Genomic DNA, 25,748 nt, shown 5'->3' with positions numbered 1-25,748 from the left:
GTGCACAGACGTGTGAACATAACCAGCATAGGCATACCCTTCAGAAAGTATTTTCTAATGCAAAGAGATTTGTTTGAAAGGAATTGTTCTTGTCTTCTGTCAGAATTACTACAGATTGATTACAATGAGAAGTTATGTCTGCTGTTACTTGTAACACAGAAAAAAAATGACAAAGATGAAGCTTCTGTGGTCAAAAAATATCTTGTGTTAACTTATTTTACATACAAAACATATGTTACATATGTATCAAATTTGTTGATCAGAAGAAAAGATGCTGCAAACACAAGCTTTGCCTGCCCTGCCAAGATCCTCATTGCCTGGATTATAAAACTTCTGTTGCTGAATTGCAGAATGAAGCAAGCTATAAGCTTCAAAAACTAGCTCCACAGTGGATTTGGGTCAATAAAGCACCATGTAAACTTACAGACTGTATTAGATAACTGGTTTTGCACTTCCCTTGAAGAAGATCCACTACTTTTAGGAGTAATTAAACTTCATCAGAATTTTCAAAACCAGAATGTATTAAAACATTGTTGAGATGCATCGTTCTAGTAAAAACCCCTGAATGGCTACATATTTCACTTGAAAACTGGCATCTGCAATAGTTCTGTTGTAATAACTATGCGGTTTCAATGCTTTATTTTGAGCCATAATAATAATAATAGTAATTCAGTTTATCTTAAATTATTTATCTGAAAAATAGAAATATTATCTTTATAAAATGATGTACGTTTTACATTACATTGTTACTTCACAAGAAAATCCTTACCAGCTCCGAGTATTTCCATCCTACCTTAAAGAGCACAGTCCCATAACGATATGTTTCTTCCTGAAGTACAACCTAACCACATCCTCACAACAGAGAGCTTTTTTTCTGTTGATCCCCCTGACTTCCTGGTTACAGGCGACGGGCCTACGGAAACGCCTTTTTTTAATTGGCGAAGTTGTTTGCTAAAGGCACGACATGGTGCCCCTGGCCTTCAGTCACCGTGACAGCAGAGCAACTGGCATTACAAAACAAGCATCAAGTGCAGATTCAACCCCGTGCTTGAAGACTTGACCACATTGAAAAGTTCACGGGTTACGCGATTCCGTAAAGTCTGAGACATCGCAGGATGGATTTCGAACGGATGAGTTTCCGTTGTTTTAAGATTTAAATGTCTTGCTCATCCATCGCACCAGTCAGAAAATGGTAGAGGGTTGCCCTTGAATCCGGTATTTTGCGGTTGACATCCGTAAGTCTTTCAGAAAGGTACTCAGGTGGGAGAAACCCCTACTACCCTTAGCAGATCCTTCCCGTTACTCACAGAAATGCTCCTTTTCTATGTAAAACCTGTCTTTACCTTTCAGCTCTTATTTTTCTGTTATACCTGTCTTTGCACCTTGGCATTCCTAACAAGACTTTAGGGACAGACGCATTCCCTATAGACACCATTACACGCTAAAACGCTATTGTCCGCACCCTCCCTGCCCCGTATTGCTTTCACCAGACTGAATCGTGTGGAATCTTTAATCCCCCGACGGGACATTTTCTCCAGCTCTCAAATAATTTGTACGCGCCTTTCTCCGACCGACCTTTTTTATTTTTGAACTATTATTTTTTTGTTCCCTGCCCACGGCGTAGGTGGCAGGGCATGCTGAGCTGCGGGTCCCCCTGTACCCCTCCTGCCCGATTAATTGCTGACTCCCGTTTCTTCTGAACATTGAGCTCCAGTCCATGACTTAAAAAAAAAAAAAAAGCGAAAAAGAGGGCTGCCAGGTGTTTCGTCCCACGCTGACGACAGCGGCCTTCCGCGGGGGCCCGCCGCCCGCCCCACCGGCGCGAAACGCCAACTGCTGGCGAAGTTTGGATCCTCCCGCTTGCCTTCCGAGCCGCTGTTTCCCGTTGCCGTGGTGACGCCGCCGGTTTAACAGCGCGGCGGCGGGGGCTCTCGTCGTCCCGGTGGAGGGCCCGACCGGTGGCGGTTGGAGGCTGCGGGATTTCAGAGCGGAGGGGCCGGCGGTCTCCGGAGGCGGCCAGGAAGGCGGGGGGGCTCCGGTAGGAGCTCGGCTCAACGAGGAGTGAGTAGCTAGCCGGGGTGGACCGCGGAGCCCGGAGGCCATGGGTGCCCTGAGGGACGGACTACAGCTCCCAGCATGCAAAGGGGCGGCGCCGCCGTCTTTCCGGGAAGCGGCGGCGGGCTGCCCACCGCGAGGCCTTCTGGGAGGTGTAGTTTCTCTCAGCGAGGAACCGCTTCGCGGCTGAGATGCGCTCAGCCTGTCTCTTCTCCTGCTCCAGGAGCCGGCGAGGGACGAGGAGCTGCTCGCTGCCTCTGATGGAGCGGGTCTGGGCTGCCTCCCCTGTCCCCTAACTGGGGCTGAGGGGGAGGAGAGGGGTGCGGGTTGCGGAGGGAAGGGGGGACGGCGAGGGACCCCTTCCCCTCCTGCCTGGATCCGTGTACAAGTCTTGTACTTCTGTGGGTTAGGCCATTTCTCACTGCTTTCTCTGTATCATTACAACTTCATCGAGTGCTTTCTGGATTCTTAGTCTTATTTTGTAATTGTTAATATGTTTGAAGCTTTTCTTTTTTTCTTTGCGGTTATCAGGGCTATAAAAAACCCTTGTGAGGCTTAGGTTGTAGCACTGATACTGTCCACAAGGAGTAGAGAGCAGGCAGAGGTTTTTAATATTGAAATTTGGTAACAATTGCAAAATTTAGAGGGGTAGAATGAGGGGGGGTTCTGTTATCACAAACTAATGTTTTTCTTATTTTTTCCTGTTGCTGTGGAGTCAGGTGTTCAGAACAAACTTCCGATGTTCCTTTTCATATTTTAAGCCAATACATCTGAATAAATTTATGCTAAATGAGCACCCTGTTTATTTAGGTTCACGAGGTGCTGACAGTTAATATTTTCTTTGTGTAGCTTTGAAAGCAGATAAGACACTGTGGAAAGTAGAATGTCAGAAGATATTGAAGGAATTGAAAAAGAAATAGAAATTGAATTAAGCAGAATCAGTGTTTCTTCCTTTGAAGCGGGTGATCCTGACACAGAGGTATCAGATGAAGCTTTGAGTGACAGTGAGACAGTAAGTATTCAGTGCTGCTGCTTCTATTTCTGCTTGAAAGGAGTACGGGCATTGGAAAGCCTATCTGATGAATGAACTTTTTCCTGACATACCTAACCTGAGGATTTCTTCTGAAAAGTAGTCTCAGTAGTATTGCTTCATGAAAAATGTGACCTCCAATGGTAACAAGACAATAAAAGGGAGGAGTATCAGCATTCTGCTTAAGTGAGAAAACCAGACTCGTAGGTAGGTAATGATTTGTTTTAGAATCCTCTGAAGCTGGAAGATTTTATTAAACCTAATGAGGTAGATTAAATCTGGATGAATAAGCCAATGATTCTTCATTTAAATCTGTATTTAAATCTTACAAGAGATTGTCTCATGTTTGAAGACTTCCTAATAATTAATTTCATATAAATTGGTGCTTCATGTCCTCTTTTTTTGGATGACTTCTTATTTTGGGGAAAGATTTTCCTCTGAAATCCAATCAGTTATTTGGGTCCTTTTCAGTTATTTTAATCTTTCAGACTCGTAGCAAAAGGATCAGTCTACAGGATATTAAGGTAGATGACATTTGTCATGTGTGACCATAAATCATATGTTTGATATGACATACAGATAGGCAAAGGCATCACTGACAATTATTTATGCACTCACATGCTGAATGCCAGCAATGTTTACTGCAATTTACAGATCTGAGAGAAGGCAGTCCATTTTCCCAAATCCTTGCATTAAAGACAGTCTTTAGAATAGAAAGTTGAAGCATTTGATTTACATGCATACTTTAAACATTAGTAAATTTGAAATTAATTTATTTTTTAAAGAGTCTGAACATTTTTAAGATCATGTGCATCATAGCTATTCGTTAGTTTTTGTCTTAACCTTTTACTTAATTTCTTGGTCCAACACATAAAGAAAATGTTAATTGAAACATGTTTCTGAAGATAGTGGAAGATAAGTTACTAAAATGCGTTCCAATCAAAATTTAATTAGAATGTAATTAAAAATAACTATTAATTGTTCAGTGGGTGATAAGACAATGGGAAGAGTGTAGGAATTGGGAACAATTTTGGTACCAATTGCTACTAAATCTCCATCAGTGCTTTATAGGTGAAGCCAACATGAGTCTTTATTCTTGCATGTCAAGTATTTGCCTCTGGTCATGGCTGTGAGAGGAAAACATAGAATTTATGTCAAATGTCATGTTTTTCTAGATTTCAGATGACTTGCCAGAATCAGTTCTCTCCTATTTAAACTTTATAAAGAGCAGAAATCAAGATGCTGAAAAGCTTATACTGCACGACTTAGAAGATGAAGAAACTACAAGTAAGCAGGGGTCACAGTTACAATATTTATGCACCTCATATTGCCAGTGGAAGTTAGACTAACAATCATCAGTAAAACAATGCAAACTTTTAAGTAGAGCAAGCAGTGAAACCTATTGCATCAACTTCTGACAGCATGCTGAAAATCTTTAGGTATAAAACCATGCAATGCTGTCTTCTAGAATTAACATCTGAGTATGAATTGAATTTTTCTAAAAATTCATCTGATGCTAAACCATAGATAGATCAAGGCAAGTTGCAGGATCATTCTCTGAAACAGGACCTGGGCCAGACTCTTCGTAACAATCTAAAATGAAGTCACTGGGAGCTGAAGCTAAGACTTAGATACAGTTGAACCCCACAGGATATGTTTAAAGTCTGTCTTTAGAGATATCCAAGCTAGCATTAAATGAAATTACCTTGTAATTGGGAACAATATTGCTGTGTCAGCTGTGTGAATGAAGCCAAGCTCATAGTTTACATGCCAGAGAATTGGCATTGTCTGTTCCATTCTAGTTTTTCACATCATCTTAGGTTTCACACACATTTAGTGTAACCATCTTTGTGAACAAAAGTTCAGTATTATCTCTACATTTTGACATTCGAGGAAGGTTTCGTCTTATCCTTTTTTTTGCAATGGACACTTACTTTTTTTCATTATTTTTTGTAGTTCTTTGTCAGTTTTTGACCTATGTGATAAAAGTTCTACTGTGTTTTTCTACACAGAAAATGTTCTGCTGTGTTTTATGCTGTGGAATTCTCTTTCATATTTGCTGTCACTGGATTCTTGCAATATCATTGTGTGTGTTCCAGTTACACATACTTGCTGCTTTTAATGTAGATAAATGATTCCTATAGATTTGAGTAAAATTGAGTGGGGTAAGAGTTTTAAAGGAAGAAAATGCTTTATTTTAGTTTAAAGAAATATAGTAGCTAAGCAGTATAGAGCAGAACTGAGTACTGGTAAGGGATTTTCTCTCTGTGTACTAAATTACATATTTATTTCTTCTTTAGGTAAGATTTATGGAGTAGTTTCTTGCCATGCTTCAGATTACTTGGCAGAATTGGCTTCTGAATATAATGAAGATCCAGAACAATTTAAAAAAAGGGTATTCTCTATTTAAACAATATTTATAGTGAACAAAATTCTATGAAGTAATCTAGATAACTTACACTTGCTTTGTTGGCCTCCTAAGGAGACCTATAGATGTGTTCACTTTTGTTTCTGTCAGGCTATCCATTAGGTATTAACATGAGTTTGTATGTGCTGTTCTTTAGAACTGGGACATCAGTTGTAATACACCATGTGTATAAGTTTTAAAATTTGGAATAAATTCTCTGTATCAGTAGTTGAGATGCTGAGCACAAAAATCAAAATTAAACAAAACCGAATAATCCTTTTTTGTTAATTATTTGCAGAATATTATCTCAATAGAATGATAACACTTTTAAACTTCTCTAATCTTACGCTTTTTATGATGATCAGGAGGATGTGCTACTGTTAATCTTGCTCCTAATATATTCCATTATTTTATAGAAAATGTAAACATAATAATTGCTGTAACTTTCAAAGACAAATCAAGAGTTATGAACCTGGGTTCTTTTATATTTTCATAGGATTTGACAGAATAACTTGCTGAAGTTCGTAGAAAAATGTAAACCTGTATTTAATTTAATCACTTTTAATTTGTCACCTGGCTTTTATTAGTGAGCACTTTTGCAAACATGATTTTTTTGTTTGCAGAAGACCATTGTTTAGAACAGCACAATTACTTTATGTGACTTCAGCTGCATTACAAATATTAATATATGCCCCAAGCATGTGATGAACAGATGATAAATGAGCTGGAATATATTACTTCTTGCCAATGAAGAACAATGAAAGAAATACAGCAATCTTTGTGCCCATAGCATTATTTTTAAATAGACTTCTTAAAAATTTACTTTGTAACTAGTTCTTCCCCTATGTGCGTAATAGTATTAATGCATAAATATAGTGCTTAGTTCCACAGCAAAACAAATCCTAAATGCAAAACATCTATTTTCCAAGACAAAATGTAAAATATGTTAAAAAACCACACAGAAATATTATGTATTTTGGGAAATACTCCAATATTTATTACTCTAGAAGACAATATTTTGACTGATATGTTTGCATTATTCAATGTCTAAGGATTCCAGTCAGTAAGTTTCATATTATTGTACTTGTCATGTGATGAAAAGCTTGTCCTTGTTCTAGAAGATTTTTTTAAAATGTTCTGCTTTTAAATTTTGTTTCTTGTTTCTTAATGACAATGTTAAACTATATTAGGTGCTATTTGAAATTGAAAATGAAGACTTGCAGATTGCTACAACACCTAGTTATAATTGTCAGTCCACTAGTGATGAAGTGGTCACTGATGACCATTTTGTTACAGGTAAGCAAATGCATTAGTCATTTGGTTGAGTTGATCTTTAGCATCATTTCACTGTTTTCTGCTTTTCTGTTTTCATGAGTATCATGACATTCCTTGTAAAAAATTACACGTTACAGTATGCAATAGATTTTGATACTTCATGAATTGGACATGAGCAAATGCCTGTGCTTTTATTGCATTTCAGGATCACAAAATTATCCTAGTCTTTAATGTCTTAATAGAAAATTGGTTCAAAAAATACTACCCAAAAATGATTTAAATTATTATGAATACAAATGGAAGCCAGATTGGAGGCACTAAGCAGGTTGTACTTTGGCCACTTCTTTTATTTTTTTTATGGTCACATTGGCTGGGAACGTTTCCCTTCGCCATGGCCTTTGCATCAGTTATAAAACCCCTGCTGACAGCCACAGAAGACATTCATCCTGAAGCCAAAGTGTAATCCTGAAATACACGTTGGTAGAATAAGCATGATTGTAGCAGAGTCAGTAAGTGTGCATCATGATAATAACATTTCTGATAGAAAAGACTTGCATTGTAGTTCTGATTTCCTTGGGGATATATATTGCTGGCTGTATCAGCACAGAATCCTTTTCTTCTCAGTACTTTAAGACTGTTTAATATCACCCAATGCTTATTAGGAAATTAAATAAAAGGTTTGCTTGGTTGATTACAAATTTGTAGCTGATGTTGAAATGAGTGTAAAGCTTACTCATCATGAAGTAGAAGAAAAGTGTAGACAAGAATTTGAGCAGTGGGAAAAAAGACAAAAGGAGCTTGAAGATGAAAAGAGGAAAAAGTGGAAAGCTGAGAAGGAAGCACAGGAAAAACAAAATGAAGAGGAGCATGCAAGAAGGGTGCAGCGCCTGGAGGAATTTGAGGCTGAAAGAATAAAGTTAGAGCTTCTTCATAAGGTAATTAATGATATTGAAGCCAATCTGTTCCCATCTAGACTATCTGAATTCAAGATCTAATGTGAAAAAGACAGTACTATCCCAAACTGTATGACTGTCCTAAACTCTTGTCTACTTGTGATACCAAAGTGAGATGTAAGACATATGTAAGTATGATCCACTGGGTTTTATGCATTTACTGCTTTGATCAACAGTGAATGAATTTGCTATGCTAAATGTTAAATTATTCTCTAGGCTTTGCCCTTACTAATTTTTTATATTATGACACCAGCCAAAGTACCGGAAATTAGAGTTGTGCTAAATCTCTCACAAATGAAAAATGGTCACTGTGCCTTAACAGAAAATACTTACTTACTTTGGACCTCACACCCCAATTTCACATTAGATGAAAAATCATAGGTGAAGTAACCTGGACCAAAATCATTCAGTTCAGAAATGCTGGTGCTGTGCTTCATCTAGGTAAAAGTTACAATGGTCCCTTTTCTTGTCTGTATTTGGGAAACTGAGTCAGGCTTAATCTACTGAGTTCTGCCACAACAGAACATGACTCCACATGTTGACTGGTTGCATTCTCAGAGTATTTAGTCGTGGTTTGCTATAGCATGTGGTGCATACTGAAGGGAAACATTTGATAGCTCTCCACAAAAGAGCATAAGAATGTGAGGAAACGTAACCCTCAGACATTATACTTGTGGGGCCACAATATTTTATTATTTAGCCTAAATATTTGTGTTTTGAGACACGCATTAACACAGCATTTTCAGTTAACTGATTTGTAGCTTTCTGAAGAGGTGGGCATCTTGGTCCCAGCGAGGTAATTCAAGTCACCAAAATTAAGGAAGGGCTTAGTGAGTGAAAAGACCTTTGATCTCTGAAGGCCAGTTCAGTGTCTGATATAGCTACCTTTTCAACAGGCCACAAAATTGATTAGGCTTCCTCTACTTTTTGATGTCACGAATCATTTTTGGATGTAGAATGGCTTTGGTAGTGCTGTCACTACTACACTCTTTTTGGAGGTTAGAGATGGAGACTAACTTCCCCATTCCAGAAGGATCTAGCCGTCTAGTCTCCTGTTGTCTGAATAGCATGCTTCTGAGCATGCATGCCAAAGAGTGCTTAGGCACCTGGGAGACTGTATGCTCCAAGTTGGAAGTGCTACTTTGTTTATACTAGTTCTTTCATATTCTACTGTATATCTGATTTGGCTGATACTGATTTATCTTGGTTCCACCAGGAGTTACGTGGTTCTGGATCACCCTCTGTTTTTTAGGTACTTACTGTCTGCTAATTGTCAGTCAGCTGTAATTCCAGATAATTTGGATATTTTTTTTTTCTGATTGAGAATATGTTGGGCAAGGAGGGAAATACTATTTATTTGCAAATATTGAGAAAATAGACTTGAACTTTTATTTTCCATTGAGAAACAATTTAAGTGAAAAAATATTCTTTAGCTTTACTGAACAAAATTCCTGTTTAAAAGATTTTAAGATTATCAGTAACATAGCAGTGTAATTAAACAGGGACTGTTCGTGCTACTTTCAGAGTGTTTGTTTCTTCTGTTTCTTCTTCTGTTATGTTTCTATTGTCTACCTGTACTTTGAATGGTTGTTTCATAAGTGTAGTTTTCATCTTCAATAGTACTACAGAATTTGGAGAGGAAGGTGGCAGTCGTTTGGGTCAGTACCAAGATGCTGACTCTCTGAAGGTATGCATCTTTCAGTACATGACCAAATCTGCATTACCAATGCAAGTGTCCACTTGTTTATTTTGATCCTCACACAGGTGAGTTTCTCATTTTGATTCAGGCATTGGCAAAAGTGGACTGCTGGAAAGTCAAGAGGATGGGGGAGGTTGGAGAGAGCATGTTTTGTGATGTTCCAGGTTTTGTACAATATTCACTTAGGTTAATTTGTTGTGCAGAAACACCAAACTGCAATAGAAGATCAGTTACAGAAAGAAAAGAAAGCTTGGAGAGACAAAATGATGCAACATGAGGTAAGGTTGTACGGTGAGCTTTTGTCAAAAGACTGTGAGGTTACTATCATATATTTGAGAATAAATGTTATTCTGGGACAGTTAATACACCAGATTCTGTTTAATAATGATAAATATGTGCCAAGACCCGCCCTATTTTAAAAGTGGTTGAAGACTATCCTAATTGTTTTGGCCTAGGAATTGATCATGAAGCTGCAGTTGCAAATGGAAGAGGAGAAAAAGGCCTTGGAAGAGCAGAAAGCAAAAGAAAGACAACACCTGGCAGAACAACAGAATACAGCAGCTGTGAAAATCCAAGCTAGATTTAGGTCATTTTTAGTCCATAAAAAATATGGTCCCATCTTAAAAGAATGGAAAGATGAAATAAAAAAGAAGCAGAGAATACTAGAAGAAATAGAGAGAGAAATGAAAGAAAAAGAGGAAAAAATGAAGAGGCGAATGGAAGAAAATAGGCAAAAGAAAGAAAAGGAAAAAAAGATACAAGAAGAACTTGAAAGACAGGAATATTTGGAACAGGTGAGGAGGCGTGAGGAATATGAGAAAAAGAAAGAAGGCCTGAGACTTGAAAGAGAAAAACAGCTGGAAATAAGAAGAGAAGAACAGAGAAAACTAGGAGAAAAAAAAGCAAAAGCTGTAATGAGTGAAAGTGGAGAAAACAACAAAGAAAACATAAAAAAGGATAAGCAGACAGAAAATACAAAAGTAATAAGAGAACAGAAGAAGGAACTAAATAAGCAAGCAGAGGAACAAAAAGAAAAACAGACTGAAATGATGGATGAAACAAATAATTGGATAATTCCACCAGAAAGAAATTTGACACCAACACCAAATACGCTAGGCTCTGAGAAGAAGGAATACTCTTCTCAAGTAAATAATGAGAACATATACATGAATTCAGTAACACATGTAGAAGAAAATTACTCACAAACTAGAGATCTTAATAAAGCTCCAAATAGTCATACTTCAAAGGATGAATCTGTTAATTTTGGAGCTAATGACATGGTAGAAAATAAGGCAAACAATATATGCAGCAGTCCACTAAATGTCCAGCCAAATGCTAGTAATAGAGAAGTCACAGATCAATTTTCTCAGTCTGAAACAATGAAGAAAACTGTGTTTCTAATGAAAGATGCTAATGAGGAAGTCAGAGAAACCTGGGAGAACCAGAGAATCCAAGATACAGCTGAGTGTTCCAGTAGCCTAATTCTTCCTGATGATATTGAAAAGAAGAGAATAAACTGGATGAACACATGTAAATCTTGGTCTAAAATATATGAAGAAAACCATAGAAAGCAAGCAACTATAAAAAAACGACCAAGGAAAAGTTCAGTTAGCAAGATGCCTCCGTTAAGTACACAAAAGATAATTCATAGTGGCCCTTGGAGTACTCTGCAGCAGGTAACTATACAGAAGATTTAGAATGAAATGGGAAGCCATACCATCGTGCTTTTTTTTTTTTTTTTTTTTTATTTGGTATGTCGGCAGAATGCTGTTTTGGAAGAGGAGGAGATTATTGTTTAGCAGGTTATAGATCTCAGTGAGAGTTCCTCTGCACAAGTTCAGAATAAGGGCAATGAGAATGACTTTTGAATTCCCGTGAGCATTGTGGAGCAGACTGGTGTGGTATTAGTCTTCAGATAATTGACAGTATCTTAAGCCTGTAAAAGGCAGGAGCTTCTAGCTTCTATTTTCTGCTAAATTAATATGGTTTTGCCTTTGTATGAGGGTGCATGTTTCAGCTCCTGCTCATCTAGCCCCTTCAGAGTTTTGAGAAGACTAGTCTCTTCCAGAAGCAAGACATTGCTGATCAGCTTATAGATGGTGTTTTGCCATAAAGAACATCTCTTGGTTCCCAGGACTTGCTTTTCTTACCACTTCCTAACTTATCACTGTATGCTTGCTCTGTGCTCTTGTTTTGGTATCCTCTCTGATATGACATACTTGACTACATACACTTTTTAGTCTGAATTATTTTTGTCTGTTCTTGTGCACTTACTCATTCTTTATGATAGTGTGATGGGAAACAATTCACACTATTAATTGCTTTGCTTAGTGTTTATCTTCCATCCCTTCAAATTCAATGTCATTAGCAAAGCATCGGTTTTATTTATTTTACGGTGGATGTTAAAATCAAACAGACTGTTTTCATAATAATGTCTCCCATTTAACAGAGCAAACCCATCATTGCCATCGTTTTCTATATGAAAGGATTAACATTAGTTGCTTGCATTTTCTAAAGTGTTAGTATAATGTAGTTTTGGTCTCTCTTGCTTTTTAAAGAAAATAACCATAATGTGACATTGTACAATGAATGTTCAATATACAAACAATTGATTTTATTTATCAATAAATGCATGTAGGTCACAACACTTACACTCGAAGACTTGCCAGCTTGTAGCCTCTCAACGTTATCCGAGTGTTCAAATCTTCAAGTTTTGACTCTGAGGCGCTGTGGACTAGTTGCACTGGAAGGACTAAGTAACTGCAAAGACCTGAAGTATATCGATGTGGAGGTACTAAGCATATTTGACTCTTTATTATAACCTGGGGAGAACTGCCAGTTTTGCTGCTTAGGTGGTTATGCAGTTGCGTCCACCTGAATATATAACTTTTAGTGCCTTAAGAGCATAGGAATATCAACAAAATACTCCCATATGTGAACAAAGTTATACCAGCAGATTTGCATTGCATATAACAATTTCCATTGTACTAAAGCAACATCCTGCAAATTAATCAAGCTGTACTAAGAAAAGTGCATGATAGTATCAGTCTAGGATTAGTGTTAGTATGGCACAGTGATAGATCTTCGTTACCTCAGTCTTTCTGATTCGTGAGTGGGCAGGTGCTGTTCACCATAGCAGGTGCTCAGCTTAAGCAGGAATAGGTAGAAGGAAGAGTCCTTTGCCATACACACCTTGAACATTAGTTAAAATTAATCGCATATATGCTCAAGGAACAGTATAGTGAGTTACACTAGAGGCATACTGTCTAGGTACTTGCTACTGCGCAGTGTCTTACATGGCCTTGTAAGTTTAATGACTAAAGAAAATGTTTTGCTCTGTGATGCATCTTAGTTCCAGAACATGATTTACATGAAACAACTCCGTTCACATTTTTTATTTCATGTGTTTTAACAACACCAGTTCACAAGAAAGTTATTATTATTCGTAGAAATCTTGAATGTTTCTGCTTGCCCAGTAACTGGTGTTCTTTCCAAAGTATGGGGCTTTTGTTGGTTTTGGTATTTTTAATTAAATGTGGAGAAGAGAGCTGATAATAACTATAGTTAAAGGAGTGTTGTCTGTCTGATAATTAGAACTTTGCAATAGGGCAGGTTCAAAGACCTGTGTCCTTTTCTTAGTTTTCTTATCTATTTAGAATGTAATTTCTGGGATTTGATAATTTTGGGTACCTCGAAATACAAGAGCAAAGTATTAGTATAAGGTCGTAATATCTAAGTTGCCAGTCTTACTAAGATTGGTATTTATATATAATTTTTTTTGGATCAAATACTGTCTCTTACAGAACAGTTTGGGTTTTGTGGTTTTTTTATTTTAAAATGTTAGACTTTAAATAATATACAGGATTGCCTCACTGGGATATGTGAGGATAATTTAGTTAAGGAGATGACTCTTAGATATACTTTTAAGTATGCTTTATTAATAACTTAATAATTATATATATTGTTAATAATAATACTTTATACTTTTGCTGTGCCAGCTAATGTGGCTAACCTTAATGAAGAAACAGCCTCTTTTGTGACAGCTGAAACAGTCCAATATTGTTTCATGGGTATTTCTCACATAGCTAAAGCAGCTGCCTCTGTTTCTGTCGGGCATTCATTTCTGCTTGATATTGCCCCTCATTTCTGTTGATACAAAAGCTAAGATTTAAGCTATATCAGTTCTTTGCTTTAACTTACTGGTGCAACTGAGGGGGCTGTCCAAGGGCAGGAATCAGTGTTACGGCTTCCAAAGGAAACCTCTACACATCTCTGCCTGCAGCTGAAGGTAGCACGTAAATTTAGTCAGCATGTTAATTCTGGAATAGGAATTAGGCTCTTTGGCTTAATCACTGTGTTACAAAGGCAGGGAATTTAAATTTTGTTTGTTTGAGCATCTGCAGGTGAAAACCAGAAGAAAACAGCAAGGGCAGCAAATAGTGAAATAAAAATCCAAGGAAGCATTATTAAAATGGCCTGGGGAGGGGGATGTTAAAAGAGCAAGATCTCTTGGGGGAAGAATATTAGCTGAGAACAGTCTTAATATTTGTGACCAAAATACCTCTAAATGCAGATTTTCACTACTAGTAAATAGGATTCCAGCAAAGTCATAGCTGTCTTCATTAGTGTCTCGTAAATTTGATGGTTTCTATGCAGTTCTTAGTTCAGTCTCCCAGGATTTGGGAAGCTAGGAAAACGTATATGGAAAAGACCACTCTGTCCTTAAATTATCCTTATGCTTTTTGTTTCAACTTATGCACATTTTCAGAGCCAGAATGAAGTTCAAGATGTATTTTTGTTCTATCGCAGCAGGACACAAAAGGCAGTTTCTGTGACTCATCAATTTATTTTCCTAATGGAAAAACATAAGAGATGCCCTTACTCCTAGCTAGAAGTCTAGGATAAAAAAAAGCAATGATGACAATCTACCATATTTTTACACTTAATTCTGCTATTTCACTTTACATGCTATTTAATATTCTCATTTTCCTTTATTACAGGAAAACAACATTCAGATGATTGACTGTGAAAACCTAGAAAATCTCTGTATTCTGATTCTGAATAAGAACCATCTTTCATCAGTTTGTGGCTTAGATGGCTGCACAAATCTCCAAAATCTTGAACTTTCCTACAATAGAATCACTCGAATTGGTAAGAAAATTAATGAAAAATTATTCTAATTTGTATAACAATATTTGTGCTGTTTATATTCAGAATTTTACTTCCCTTGCATTCAGGGCCAGCCAGCTGCTAAGCCCAAGGAGAATGAGGAAGCAGACTTAGAACAGACCTGCATTCTGAAAGATACTCAACTTCACATTTATTTGTAGTATGGCTTAGCTGCTGCCATGTATTCCATCTGCCAGGTCATATAACTATTGTCAGCCAAAAAGAACTAAAAATCTTTCTAGAAAGGCCCCTAATATTACCTGTACTAACTCAATTGGGATATGTGAGTAGCCTGAGTTCAGTTTATCTACAGAAACAAAATTAACATAAAGCCTAACCTCGCAATTGCAGAGAATTCCGGTGTGTTCCTGACTGACACAGTAAGTAGTTACATAGAAATTGTATTGTCTGTCTGAGTCTGTGAACCATGCTAACACTGGACCATGGCCTCTCTTTCTACTAAAATGCTGCCCATTCTGGCTCCAAACTATTGTTCTGTATTTCCCTCCCACTTTGGCTCTTCATTGCTGCTCATTGGCCCAAAGCTGGAAAAAAGAATGAGGCTAAGGTAAAATCGTGCAAATCGTTTAGGCACAGCAGGTGTGCCAACCCCTATTATACTTACGAAGGCAGTTGTATTTGTCAGGTCCAACAATTGGCAGGCAACAGGTGTACCTTTAGCATGCAGTCAACCAGTTAGAATTTACATGCACCCAGACCACTCAATACATGAAATCTTTCTGCCAGAAGACAGATGTTTTCTGTTGGCCAGCCAGGAATTTTTCATGTAGTGAACAAGTGTTTGCCTCTCTGCCTGAATTGCTGCTGGGACTGTAAAGTGCCTAAGGGGGAAGATACTGTGTGTCAGCTTCTGGCAAGCCAAAAATACTGCATTGTGAGTCTTGTGTTATGTAGATTTGGCATAGATGTAATCAGGATCCAGGGCATTTTGTACTGACAAAAGGTCAGGAAAGTGTAGTGCAGTGAAAATAACCAAGAGCTTTGCTGTATGTAAGTGGAGAAGCCAGTTTTTTGTTTTTAGAATGATGTATGGAGGGAAGACCATTAGTGATCCCTCAAAAGCAACATTAACAGTTGAGAAAAGGTAGTAGTAAATTGCCAGATCATTACTTGAAAGGGAGCTCTCAAGGCTTGAAAGTAGCAAATTTCCTTCAAGAAAGCAGCACAGCAGATAGAACAGAACTGGATTTAACAGCCTCTCTATACTCTAGGGACTTGGGGTTTGGTGCATGACATACTGTGAAATTTGTAAAGGCCACCAAAATACAGGTGACTATATAACTTCAGTATTATAGTCTTAACAGAGGTGAATCTTCAGAGATTTGTCCATTGAAATAAAATTGCATGTGCTGCAGTTTTGTATAAATTGAAACATGAAACCTGAAAAGGTGATTTTCTGGTTGTATTCTTAGTCTGTGCTAAATCTAAAGATGTTGCTTGGAAAGACTGCAGAGCTGGGAATGGAAAGGAGATAAGAAGATTTGTATTTTAATTTTATTTGTCTTGATTTAGACTTTTAATTTTCTTTAAAGTATGTGGACATACTTTATTTTCCTGCTGGACAATTATTAAGCAGATAGATGAAACACATTCACATAAGACATTTATATAAAGAAATGGTTTCCACTGTTAAAAAAAAAGGAGACTGAAACAGTATGAACATGGATAATGCAATTCTGTGATAAATAACAAGGGCATAGCAAACAGAAATGTGAAAGCTTAAAAAATCTGTAGATTTAGAGGGTTTAACATTGATATTTCTAGTATTTTTTGCTAATATGTGCAAATTTGGGATGTTAGTATTCATGAACAGAGTTTATAATACCTGGGAACAGAGGTGCTGGAATATCAATGTTTACTGTAAAAGCATATCAGTACCCTAATGAGGAACAATAAAATAAACTGGTTAAAGAAGCTTCATCTATATCCTTGTGGCCAATAATGCTGGATAAGATTCTTATTCAGATTTATCTCATTTGATAAAAATGTCTGCAAGATTGCTGTATGAATGACATAGTGTTAGTGGATGACATGTAGGAATGTGGCATCTGTGTGGAATGTAGTATCTTTGTACAGGGCAAGTGGAGTAAAATCCTCTTGTACCTTCTCTTTTGTGCAGTGTGAGTGGGTAAATAAATGTTCACAAAAATCAGCTTGGAATGTCTTTCTCCTCTCCAGAATTGCTTTGAGGATGTCTGGTTAAAACAAATGCATAATACAGGATTTATTTCATACAATAACATATTGGTTTTAAGTAGTTGCATAGAATACACAAAAATAGATTTATGGGTTTTAAGAAGTTAATGTATCCCTCCCATCCGTAAATCTTGCAGGATGTCCCTTAGCAATTTTGGAAGCTGCAGTGCTGTGCAATGTTGTCTGTTCATTCAGCTTTAACAAAGTCTGTGGGCTTTTTGCTAAGAAGTAAGGCTTATTTATGTTTATAATACTTCTGTTTTAATAACTTATTGTAGGAAACTTCAAGCACACTGTGATTTCTTTTTTCTTTTTTTCTCCTTCCATTGAAATATAGCATCAGTAGGGGAAAAATTGGAATTGCCAGAAAACCCTTAAAAATAACAGTAAAAGTATGAGAAATATGTCTCAATTATGCTTTTCCACTTAAGAATGCATGATCACAAATTAATTAATTGTGTCAGTAATACGCTGAAGTTCAGTGCATATGTTTGTCCTTGGAAGATGAATGCTTTACTTAAAGATTTCAGGGAATACTCTTTTGTAGCGTGTCTGTATTGCCATAGTATCTTGGCTGAAATCCTGGCAGTGCTACGAATAGCAATGCATAACCATGGATAATTGTAAATGCTCCTTTGGACCTACTCTTTTTAAGAAAGCATGTAGAGGTGTTTTTTTTTTGTCAGACACCTTTCCGTTTAGCGGGTTTTTTTGTATGTGTTTTTTCATCTTCATGTTTACTGTCAGCTTTCACTCCTCTCTTATCATTCATCTTTGTCACACATAGAACTTACTTCAGGACTGCATTGATAGGTGAGATAGAGTCCCTAGCTAACAGACCCCAGCTGCACTTTGCAAACTGCTAAGAGCTACTTACATAAAGGTTCTCCGCAAACCTTGCTGAAACCATATGTTTTTCAACAGAATGCGTTTTCCCATGTACTGCTATAGCTACTGTTGGTTGCATCATATGTAAAACAGACAGTATCTTCTGGAAATGTGCAGAAGACTTTCGTGCTTATTTTTAATTTTGCATGTGTGCAGAAGAAACATTAAAATACCATCTGTTTGTATTAGATTATACTTTCTTGTGTATGTTTCTGTTGGACTGCATTTGATAGTTCCAGAATAGATTGTGACCCCATTGTATGTAGCCTTGGCATGTCTGTTCCGAATGACATTTGATCTAATTAAACAAGACAGATGAGGAGAAGGAGATGTAAAAAAGGTGCTTTGTGTAGCATGTAGAATAGGAAATGTCCAGATCCTGTATTAATTCCTTGCCTTTTCTTACTGTGTGTGCAGTCTCTCCTCTCTGTCCCACTCCAGACTAATTCAGTGCTTTAAAAGTTTCCAGTACTGCTATGCTGATAACTTAAAAGTGGAGATTTAAGGACTGCTCTTGTGAGGAAGTCTTGGGAGCTGTTAATTTTAACAGTCTGAAACTAATTTTTTTGAGACCGCTAGATGGTGCTGGTTCCTTTTTTATTTTATCCAAGCATAAAAGAAAATATAGACCAGGATCTTGCAGTCAGGATAATATCCATGGGCATGTTTGAAATTCTTTCAGAATAATTAAAGGTTTGTATATTTATTTCCTAAAGCACAGTTTTGAAGTTACAGTGTGGGACATTTGTTTTAGATTTAGGATGATATCTCTTCAATATCAGGCGATTGTGTTATTTCCACTAGGTGCTTTCCTTTTTCAAATTACTATGATTCAAAGGCCTATATTTGATTGGTGTTTTTTTTAAAATGTGCTACTAGTTTTGACATTTAATTTTTTACTTCTGTTTTCTCCTTATCGTTCATTTTCTTTTTCAAATTCTGCTCTGTATTCTCAATAATCTATGGTGCAAACTGGCCTCTGGTCTCATAATTCAGTTTATTCTCGGAGGACAATCACAAAGACATTCGCCTCTGTAAAGCTCACCCAACTTCCTTTTGGGAACTTGGGAAGTTTTGGGTGAGCTAAAGATGAGACAAAGTAAAACCATGTGAAGAACACATGAAAGAAAAGTAAATTCAGAAATTCCTTATTTTAGATATGTTTTGTAAAGGATGTCCCTTCAAAGGAGTTTTACTACAGAGGTACAGAAAAACTGCTTGGACCTGTAGCAAGTCAGATGCGTCAGTGCCATTGCAGAATATCTAGCATGTGTAAGACCGTGGAAAGACAGAGTGATTTTTGCTGTTGTAAGAGGATGATTTGGGAAAAATTCTGTGAAAGAAACAGATGCTGACAGGAAACTTTTCCATTGCATCTTTTTGGGCTAGAGATGGCACACATTCTTGCTCTTACACTAGCTGGCAGGAGTAAGTTTGTTGAGAGTCTAATGGCTATAGAAGTATAGCTTTATACTTAAAGGCACTAAATTTTCTTCATAAATTTCTTCATTAAAAATATTTTGTGACATAATTCCGTAAACAAGATGCTCTTAAATAATAGAGGTGGTGCTGGTCTAAGTTTTAACAGAATTTGTTCTCACCTTGCTGATAACTTAAAAAAAAAAAAACTTTTAAAAATGAAATAATGAAAATTAACTTTTAAACATAAATACTGTTTCAATTCTGAGGGCTGATTTTAAGAGGGTTGTTAGCATTTCACAGAGCCCATAGGTTCTGAGTAGCAGTTAGAAAGTGCTTGAAGCATAGTAAGTATAGTTTATCACTAAAAGAATGTTCTGCTCCAACAGAAATGCTAAAGGGGTTATGAACTGTTACTGTTGCTTGGTTAACAGGATCAGAACTTTGTGAACTGTATGCATTCTATAGTTGATAGGGTCAAAATACAGTAATTCTTTTTAAACCTTATACAGGACTAATATTAATTGTTACTGTAGATAATATAAATATATTGAAAGTCCAGAGTTTTCTTAGTACTTGAAAACCAACAGACTTTTATTTCATTATGGCTTAATTTAGCTAAAGTCTTTAATTTTCAGGTGGTCTGGAGTCATTGAAAAATCTTCAGCAATTAATTGTGGACCACAATCTGTTAATCAGCACAAAAGGTCTTTGTGAGGCACCTACTCTCATTCACCTAGACTGCTCTTTTAATCATCTCACACAAGTTGAAGGCATTGAGAATTGCGGCCTACTTCAAATTCTGAAGTTGCAAGGCAATAACCTCCAGGAGGTAAAAGCTTTGAATTCAGTAGCTGTTGTGCATACATCTTTCTTAACAGTCATGTATTTCACAATGCTGATCATGTGCTCTTTGTTTGCTGTGGGATGTTCTATATCTTAGGTAGGCTTTTTTTCCCCTGTTAGAGGGAGATTTTTCAAAGATACAAATGGCTAGCAGTTATATATTTTCTTGCTCCTAAGTCCTTTTAAAATTGGCCTCTCAGTAATTATATTTATCTCCTTTGTTCATAGCATCTAGTCTTCAGTTTGTGTTATATGATGCAGATTTTTTGTTTAAAATGTAACAAAATATTATTATTGTTACGTATAAGTAATAGTTCAGACTAATTTTATGTATGCTGATCCTCCAAAAGTTGGTTTTTGCTGCAGCATTTAAAGGAGCAGAGTAGTTTGCTAACTGTACACTTAGTCATATTTACTGACAATGATTCTCTTACGCATCCAAGAGAGGAAAACCATTGTCAATACGCAGCAAATAACTGCATGAATAAAATAGTAAGACTGTGGCTCTTGGGCTTTTTTGTTGTTGTTGTTGTTGTTGTTGTTAAATTTACATTGACTATTCAGACTAGATAGAAGACGGTAAAAAATACTTACCACCTGATATGTAGAAATTATGTATGACAACTGGTACATACACAATAAGGAAATGATACATATATCCAAAATGTGGGGTTTGCTTGTATTTAGTAATGATTTATAAAAAGCATCTGGTAAGCATTCCATTCTTGTTTCTCTAATTTATATTAATTTTAAATAACCAACTCTTTTCTATTTAGCTTCCAAGACTGGAAAATCATGTTCTCCTAAGAGAACTATACTTGGATGACAATAGCATTTCTGCTATGAGAATGCTTTCTTTATATTGGTTGCCTCTATTGCAGATTCTTTTGCTGTCTCAAAATAGGTAAGCAAGAAACGTTCTTCCACTTACAAAACTGATACGGAGGAATTTACTAATATAACACTTATCTGAAAAGTATAATTCTCAGTATGGTTAAAATATCACTGTCTTTTCCAGATATTCTTTGAAAATATGTGGTTGACAAGTAATGACATTGACTACCTTTAGCTAAGAAAATTTGAAACAGCATTAACTATGAAAAGTAATTTTTTTCTATTAGAAGTTATGTATATATATGCAAATAATTTTTGAGCATTGTGGCATTATTAAAACCATGGTGTTTCTTTTTTTTTCTTTCTTTAGCAATTGTTGCTAAAGTATGTCTGTCAAACTTCATATTTCACAGCTAGCTTATTCAAAACAGACTTTGAAGACTATATTAAGTGCAACTACTAGAGTTAAAAAGGGCAAATGAGAATGTTGGTTTTTCTTTTACATACATATGTTAATACTCTCCAAAACAAGCATATTTGCTTTAATTTTTCACTCATATGGTTCAGTTTGAAAGGTATAAAATGAAGAAGGATCCAGACAAGCAATATAAAACTAGATCATTCACTCAAGTACTCTGTAATTAGCTTTCTGTTCATTTTCTAAGCTAATCTGTACATCTGTAGAGTTAGAATAACCAGATATTCAGGAGTCAAAATTTTTATTTCCCCACCCCATTTTTCTCAATTTAAGTTCTGCTAAAAAAATAAGGAAAAAATATTATGATTTACAATGTGTTAGTACTAAAATGAATTTTAAATTAGTATAAATTAATTATTTTTCTATACTGTGATCATTTTGCTCTGAACAAGATTGATCTCACCTAAACAAATAGAATATGCTCTGTTGGACACAATATACAGAATACACACTCTGAACTGGTCACTTCACTCTCCTGTTACTGAAGAGGAGATGCTTTTAGAGTGTGATTCATCTGCCATTTTTAGCCATTTCCTTTGAGACTAATCATACCCTACAAGTGCCTGATCATCCTCATTGACTACTAACAGTCAAAATGACCAGCTCATATGTAGGTGTCAACATTTAAACAGATGAATCCCATCCTATATGACTTTTAGTTCAGCAGAGTCAACTGTAGCTGGGAGCCTGTGGGAGAAAAGATCTGTAAGACTGAGTCCTGTTATTATAAGGAATGTTCTTCATGGAAAAAGATTATTGTTTAATCATATACAACTATATTTTTATATAACTTTTCAGATTGTTTTCGTATCATCTCTAATGAGGTAGTATGCATGTAAACTCTTAGACATAAGTGTAACACCTAGCTATATTTACAGAATCGAATCTTCAAGTTGCTGGGCTTTTAGGGTTTTTTTTTGTTCTTTTATTAATTTTTCTGGAGTTTGGAGAAAGTGCTTCCTGCCTGTGATTAGCAAGAGCATTTTTTGTTAAGTGTTAGATTCTGAATCATAAGTATTGATTTAATTCATGTTCTTTGCTTTTTTCTTTTTTTTTTTTCTTGTCCTGTTCAGCTTTTTGTGGAACACGCAGTAATGTGGCTCTATCTTCTTGTAGTTTCCTCTTCTTCCTCTGGTTTGTTTTTTGTTAACATTAAGGTTAACTATGCTGTGTGTAATAAAAAGTTTGCAAAACTGCTTGAAGACCTCATGTGCCTGCTAGGGAGAGAACAAACTTAGGAGCATGGTCTCAGGCATAGCTTGAATGCAGCCTCTGGATCTAGGTTGTACTGGACTGGCCTTGTCATTGTACCTTACGTCACTCACCTATCCCATGATCTTACAGTTTTTAATGTCCATTGTAGTGCTTATTCTGGTTTTCCAGTGGCCAAGCTGAGATGCAGTGTTTGGTCCACTGAGTTTCTTCTGCTGGACTGGGAGAAAGCACATATTTTTGCATCAGCAAACTTGACGTGCTGAAAATAAACACATCTCCTCCCCAGACAATTCCCTTTCTTTCCTTGATGTATCTGTAGCTTATCTCAAATCTTTGTGGCAAACAGGACAAGATAGCCTTAAATGCATATTAAAAGCCTCAAAATTCCTGGCATTTCAGTAGCCTGCTCTGTTACACTCACTTTATGTACACTTATAAGCAGCTCCATATGTGTATGCTATAGCATAAGTAACTCGATGTTCTAAAGAAACAGTGAATGTAATGGAGTAAGCTGTTGAAAGAAAAGCTGTTTCTTTACTTTTATCCTACAGCTAGTGCAATTTTGTGAATTTTTTTCAAGGGTGCACTGAGTGCCATTTCCTTTTTACTGATTGCAGGAAGCCCATATAATGGCAATGCTGTGAATCTGTATTCTTTCTAAAAGTGAAGTACTGTGAAAAGAAAATTCTTACACTAATTTACAGGATTTTTTATTCCTGAGGTGGTTTGTCTGTATCATAAACCAGAAATTGCCAAAGATAAAACTCCAAAACTTAATTTTTTTAAACCTACAATCTAGCAACAAGGAATTATAATATAACAGGTAGTGATTAACTCCTTCATATATAAAAATGGCAGCTATTTCACCACTACTGCTTTTATTAAGTGTTTTATTGTGGCTTTCACATACAAAGCATATACTTGCTCAATGTGCAATTGACCAAAGCCAATGACGGATATCTTCTTGACTGGGCTACTGCAGAATTGGGACTGTGAAGATCTGTGCTCTATTTTATAGCAGCTGGAGAACGCAATTGCTAAGTTAGTTTAAAAAAGGCACATTTTTCTTTTTTTTCTGTTGTGGATAAAGATTTAGGTGTAGGAATGAAAAACCTTGCCCCTGGGACTAAAATTAATACATATTTAATATGTGTTAAGAGTTCATGTGGTATGTATATTTACATGTAATCCCACTTAATTATGTAGCTTACTTGATAATGTCTTTTTCATTTAAAAGTTGTACAGTGAGACACTAAATCAATCTGCTGTTCAGGTAGCCGTCACTTCCCCCCCCCCCCCCCAACTTCAAAATAGACAAATCTATCCCTCTTAAAATTTCTGTTTTAATATGGCATTAATATGGCAAAGTTCTTTTTTTGCTATCTCTTGTTTTTCATTAAGATAACCTAAGTGTGATAGATAAAAATTTAATATTTAAAAAAATGCAGTCATCTGCAAAAATTCCTTTTTTTTTAGGAAACTGGTTTGGCCAGAATCAAATTCTTTGTGAACATGTTGCTCCCATGTTTTTGCAACTAGATGCATACTATTCCTAAAAGGCTTATAATAGAAATGCTAAAAAGTCAGCTCGATGCTTTTTTAGTACGTATTGTGCTCCGTACTTGAATATATATGGTATCTATATTTTTAACCTAATTTCTCAGATGTAAGAATTGAATTCACTGTCATTGCAAGCCATCACATTTTGAGAATTTGACCACTTTTCCAGAGTCGTCATAATAATTTTAAATGTCATTGGATGTTGAAATAAGTCAGTCATGAAAAAGCTATACTTATGTATAGTGTTTTTCCCCATCCTATCCTTACCAGTCTATATTTTTTTGATCACTTTCAGTAAATCTTTGCTGGTGATAAGTTTATCTCTGAGTATGTGGCATCATGGGCAAGATAGTAGAAGTACTGTCTACTGGAGTATTCAAGAAACAAGTGGCTAACTGGCAGATTTCCTACATTATATTTGATTACTACTTAGAAATATGATGAATATTGCAAATTAAAATATTTTTATTTTTAAAGAATGAATAAGAAATATGGGCTTTACTTAAAGATCTAGATTGATATAAGTTTATTTTTAATTATTTTGCCTTCCTTCCTGCTAACCTCTTGTTAACATCAATGATCATTTTTCTGGGGAAAGGCAGATGCACAGCAGGATTTGGACCATCCCAAGCAGTAACTGCTATTCATGTTCAGAAAAGCAATCTTTATTTTCTCTGATGCATACTTGCAACTATTCTAGTCTCTTAAATCTTGTTTTCTGACACAGAGTTTCTGTGGTTATCTGTGTCCTGTCCTGCTACAGCCTTAAATGGGAGCAGAAAGAGGAAGCTATAGCTTGCTTTTTTGTGAATATCTTTTACTTTTGTGTCTTCTTTGTAATTTATATCTCTCTTATGCCCAGGGCTAATGTGACAAGGTCAAGTAGTATTAAGTTTTCAGTAATGTCCTTTGTCTTTCTGGTTTGAATTTTCTTAGGAAAAAAATTAACAAAGAATGTCAGTAAAGGGAAAGCTATAGAATGACGGGGAAACGTTTTAACTCTCGTAATGCCAACGGCAGGCAAGGGTAGTGCAGTAGACAATTTCTAATTCACCACAGCATAGACTGATAAAGATCCAGAGAACTTTGTCATTATAAATAAAAAAATACTGCATTATCTTTTGACCCTTGTGCAAAGTACAATGTTTATTTTCCTGGATATTTCTGAATATGTGAATCTATAATCTGAATCATGGATTTTCAGTCTTCACAGCCATACTGTTAGCCACTAATATCTATGATGATATTTGTTACAAATATTAAATATACTTATATACTATTGACTGGTCATGAGAACCTAAAATGCTGATATTTGTAGTACTGTGCTACATATAAGGCTTAATGCTTTTTAGAGTTAATACTTTTTCATATTTGATTCCATAGAAATCTGGCAGGGAGGTAATAGAACTAAATAGGACTAGAACCAGGACAACTTTACAGTATGGTTTGAGAAAGAAATGGAAGTACAGTGACACATACTCAGTCGGCTTTATATCTGTTTCTCTGAATTCACTATTAAAAAATTATGTTGTCATATAGAAATACTTGTCAACTGAACGTGGAAATGATTTTTTTTTTCTGTTTTGCATATGGTCAAATTTTCAGTAAGATTAAAGAATCTACAACCAACATTTGGTCCAGAATTTTTGTACCAGAGTTAAATCCAGCTCTGTATTTCAGTTGTAATGCCTATGCTGGAAACA

The 25,748-nt window shown here is 36.2% G+C and overlaps 1 protein-coding gene across 8 annotated transcripts in view; it reads left to right on the top strand.

Annotated features, from left to right (window-relative positions):
- Positions 1-1,911: 1,911 nt before the first annotated feature.
- LRRIQ1 (leucine rich repeats and IQ motif containing 1) overlaps positions 1,912-25,748 on the top strand; it is a 114,608-nt gene continuing 90,771 nt past the window's right edge. For 4 of the 8 annotated variants that reach the window (XR_008233105.1, XM_052774562.1, XM_052774558.1 and 1 more), the window contains exons 1-12: positions 2,230-2,487; positions 2,905-3,067; positions 4,261-4,372; positions 5,386-5,480; positions 6,683-6,788; positions 7,473-7,702; positions 9,623-9,697; positions 9,875-11,095; positions 12,058-12,210; positions 14,420-14,570; positions 19,751-19,944; positions 20,735-20,862. Coding sequence is in view for 7 of the 8 variants with exons in the window: in XM_052774562.1 (XP_052630522.1) it covers positions 2,939-3,067; positions 4,261-4,372; positions 5,386-5,480; positions 6,683-6,788; positions 7,473-7,702; positions 9,623-9,697; positions 9,875-11,095; positions 12,058-12,210; positions 14,420-14,570; positions 19,751-19,944; positions 20,735-20,862 (2,594 nt within the window). In the remaining variant the exon portion in view is untranslated. Of the gene's footprint in view, positions 2,062-2,212; positions 2,488-2,904; positions 3,068-4,260; positions 4,373-5,385; positions 5,481-6,682; positions 6,789-7,472; positions 7,703-9,622; positions 9,698-9,874; positions 11,096-12,057; positions 12,211-14,419; positions 14,571-19,750; positions 19,945-20,734; positions 20,863-25,748 lie in introns of those variants that run through there. The other 4 variants (XM_052774560.1, XM_052774561.1, XM_052774559.1 and 1 more) reach the window with 4 other exon arrangements.

The sequence above is a fragment of the Harpia harpyja genome, chromosome 23 (genome assembly GCF_026419915.1).
Source record: "Harpia harpyja isolate bHarHar1 chromosome 23, bHarHar1 primary haplotype, whole genome shotgun sequence".
Lineage (NCBI taxonomy): Eukaryota > Metazoa > Chordata > Aves > Accipitriformes > Accipitridae > Harpia > Harpia harpyja.
This window is presented reverse-complemented; position numbering and strand designations above follow the sequence as displayed.